The 2,884-nt window shown below is 38.8% G+C and overlaps 2 protein-coding genes and 1 long non-coding RNA gene across 3 annotated transcripts in view; 1 reads left to right on the top strand and 2 right to left on the bottom strand.

The window, feature by feature from the left end:
* The window catches only part of LOC116687011 (uncharacterized), a 24,477-nt gene that overhangs the window by 9,461 nt on the left and 12,132 nt on the right, over positions 1-2,884 (bottom strand). The window lies entirely within an intron of this gene.
* Positions 1-2,884, bottom strand: part of ercc2 (excision repair cross-complementation group 2) — a 13,298-nt gene that overhangs the window by 6,163 nt on the left and 4,251 nt on the right. The window contains exons 7-11 of the mRNA XM_032512055.1: positions 2,291-2,407; positions 1,775-1,898; positions 1,338-1,434; positions 611-744; positions 315-483 (exon numbers count right to left, since the gene is read on the bottom strand). Of these exons, the coding sequence (XP_032367946.1) occupies positions 315-483; positions 611-744; positions 1,338-1,434; positions 1,775-1,898; positions 2,291-2,407 (641 nt within the window). The remainder of the gene's footprint in view (positions 1-314; positions 484-610; positions 745-1,337; positions 1,435-1,774; positions 1,899-2,290; positions 2,408-2,884) is intronic.
* The window catches only part of klc3 (kinesin light chain 3), a 31,480-nt gene that overhangs the window by 25,786 nt on the left and 2,810 nt on the right, over positions 1-2,884 (top strand). The window lies entirely within an intron of this gene.

Here is a 2,884-nt window from a genome sequence, read left to right as displayed (position 1 = left end):
AATTACACATTCAATTTAATTTTAATGTTACTTACACTGCAATATTGTTTCTTTTATCATGGCAACCGCACTTTAAAATTCCTTTATTTGACGCTATTTTGCTTACTCAGTCTCCCATACTATCATTGTCTATTGCTTGCTTATATTTCTTGTGTGCTTACTTGTTTGTGTGTTTGTGTGTTTTTTGCTGTTATTGAAAAAATGCTGCTACTGTAACAACTAAATTTCCCCATCATGGGATGAATAATAATAATCTAATCTAATCTAAATAGTGTGAAAGGATGAAAACGTTTAACCCACAGCGTGACACTGACCTGAGAGGCTTGCGGTCGATGCAGACTTTGTCGAAGATGTCTTTGAGGAACTGCGGGGCGCTCTCCTGTACAACATGTTGGACCCTCAGACGGGACTTCAGATACTCCAGGAAACGTTTCAAGAAACCCACAAAGTGCTCTGCTGTGCGAATATTGCCGGGGACCGCCTCTGAGAGAAAGGGAGCAGAAAACAGCAATGTCAACTTTTTTGGAGACCTAGCTTTGGGTTTTAATCTGAATCATCACTCTAAACTTTAAGGAATTAAACCAAAAACAAGTTGATTTGACGGTCGTACCTTTCAGAATTTCATCAGGTAACACTGGATTTGCAAGGTAGACGTCCGTTTCCCTGGCAACATTAGCTTCCTTCAATCCCTCCACCAATCGCCTGTACTCCATCTTCAGTTTAACAGCGTCCGTCTCCTTTATCCTATCAGAGAGCAGGGGGGGCGGAGCAGAGATGACATCAGGAAGGTGATGCACACCATGCAAAAATAAAAAGGGCCCCTCTCAATTTCACCATTCCTTACTTATTAAGGATTCGGTTTAAATTAAACCGCAGTGGATTATTACCTAAAAGGTCAAATTAACAATGAGGAAAATAATATCTTTCACAATTTTTAAATCAGAATGATTTTCCTTTTTATGACTTGTCATTTCTATTTTTAACACGCATAGTATTAAAAGGCAGGTAGAGGAAGAGAGACATTTAAATAAATGTGATTCTAAAGAACCACCATGTGTCTGCGTTTAGTTTATTTGATACAAAAGAAAAGAGTAGGGAATCTCCATAGTCGAGATGCTGAAAAGAGCATTTCTGCAATTAATTAATTGATCATCAAAATAGTTAATACTATCTAAAGATCAACTAATTGATTTGTTGACTAATCGTAGCAGCACTAGTGTCCTTGGGGGACTAAGGGACTAAGATGTGAAGACACCAGTATTGAAAACACAGATGAATTAAGGGAATTGAGATGCACTGAATGAGTTCAATGTTTCAGTCCACTCACTCACTCTTACTTTTGTATTGTGTTCTGAAGAGTGTCCACGTTGGTATGGCAGCGGTCAAGTGTTCGCCTGGTGATGTTCACACTCATGGAGTCGATGCACACATTGTCTGGGGAGACAGAGAGGTTTGGGAAGAAAAGACAAGAAGATGTGAAGAGCTTTTCCATGAGTCATCTTAACTCTAGTAAGATGATGATGATGAGGATATGATAAAGTTATCAGGTTTTCATTTTTAAGTCTGAGCTGCCTCACCTACTTGTATGAGAGTGTGGTGTCTAAGTTACGTGGTTTTCATGTGTGTCCTTGAAGGTACCAAAGGATTCAGAGAACCGGGGCCAAGCACTTCCATAGAACAAAAGCCCAGCTTCTATTTGCTCTCTTCTATTTATATGTTTTTGCCTTGGTTGGTTTCACTAAATGTTTATACGACACTCCGGTCATCTCCTCACCTATATTATGAGCCTCGTCAAACACCACTACAGACTTCTTGGCCAGCTCTTTGGACACCAGGTCAGCTATCTTGGGGTCCAGCAGGTAGTGGTAGCTGTACACAACAATGTTGGCATGCAAGATCTGAGAGGAAATAACAACAGGAGAGAGGAAAAATGGGACAAAATCAGAGATTCAACACCAACATTTGTGATTTAAAAAAAATTATTATTACATTTTTCAGTAAAGAGTTATTGTTTCAGATTATTTCCAGATTTTTCTGTCAACAGCCTTCACCGAACAATTCCCCTTGATGAGAAACATCTACTTTCTTGTAAGGTTTCTAACTATGAGCCCCTCTAATGTGCAGAATAGACGTTTTCAATTAATAAAACAATCACTGAAAACTATCTGCCTTTGTTTTAAACTATACTGTAACTATAAATCCATCTAGAAAAGGCTTTCCCAAAACACTAAGAAAGCTTTTTAATCACACCACATGTTTCATGCTTGCAGAAGTCTGTAGAACAACGTACAGAGTAGCGGGCCAGATAATAAGGACACCAGCCTTTCCTCCTGCCAAAGTCCTTCAGGTCGTCGAGGTTGTAGACGCCAGCAGGAAGAGGCACCTGTCGTCCGACTACATCAAACTCCTACAGACATGAAGCAGAACGACAGAGAGCTGCAGACAGATACCACACATACACAGCAGGATGAATCCCATCAACTCTGGTCTGATTAAATGCCGAGAATCCGGATTGTATCCGACATTTAACGACATTTAACAGTGTCGTAGACTCGGCAGCCGTTGGGATTAGGTCAGGGAAATATGACAAAATATAGGTTATGCATTTTAAAATAACACAACTTCACAAACTATAACCTCAAAAAATGAAGTTCGACAGTGTCAACAAGAATGATCTTTAGAACCGTACTTTAGACTTAGACTACTCTTTATTAATCCTTTGGGATGACTCCAGCGAGGAAATTGAAAATTCCAGCAGCAGTTTTAGCAAGAAAAAAGAAATAAAAAATTGATAAAAGGACAGTTTAAAGACAAAAAAATAACAACAACAAGAACAACAAGAACATTTGTCAAATAAACAAAGAAAAGACCATCAATTATTATT

The sequence above is a fragment of the Etheostoma spectabile genome, chromosome 3, assembly GCF_008692095.1.
Source record: "Etheostoma spectabile isolate EspeVRDwgs_2016 chromosome 3, UIUC_Espe_1.0, whole genome shotgun sequence".
Taxonomy (NCBI): Eukaryota; Metazoa; Chordata; class Actinopteri; order Perciformes; family Percidae; genus Etheostoma; species Etheostoma spectabile.
The sequence above is the reverse complement of the archived record's forward strand: the minus strand, read 5'-3'. Positions and strand labels throughout refer to the sequence as shown.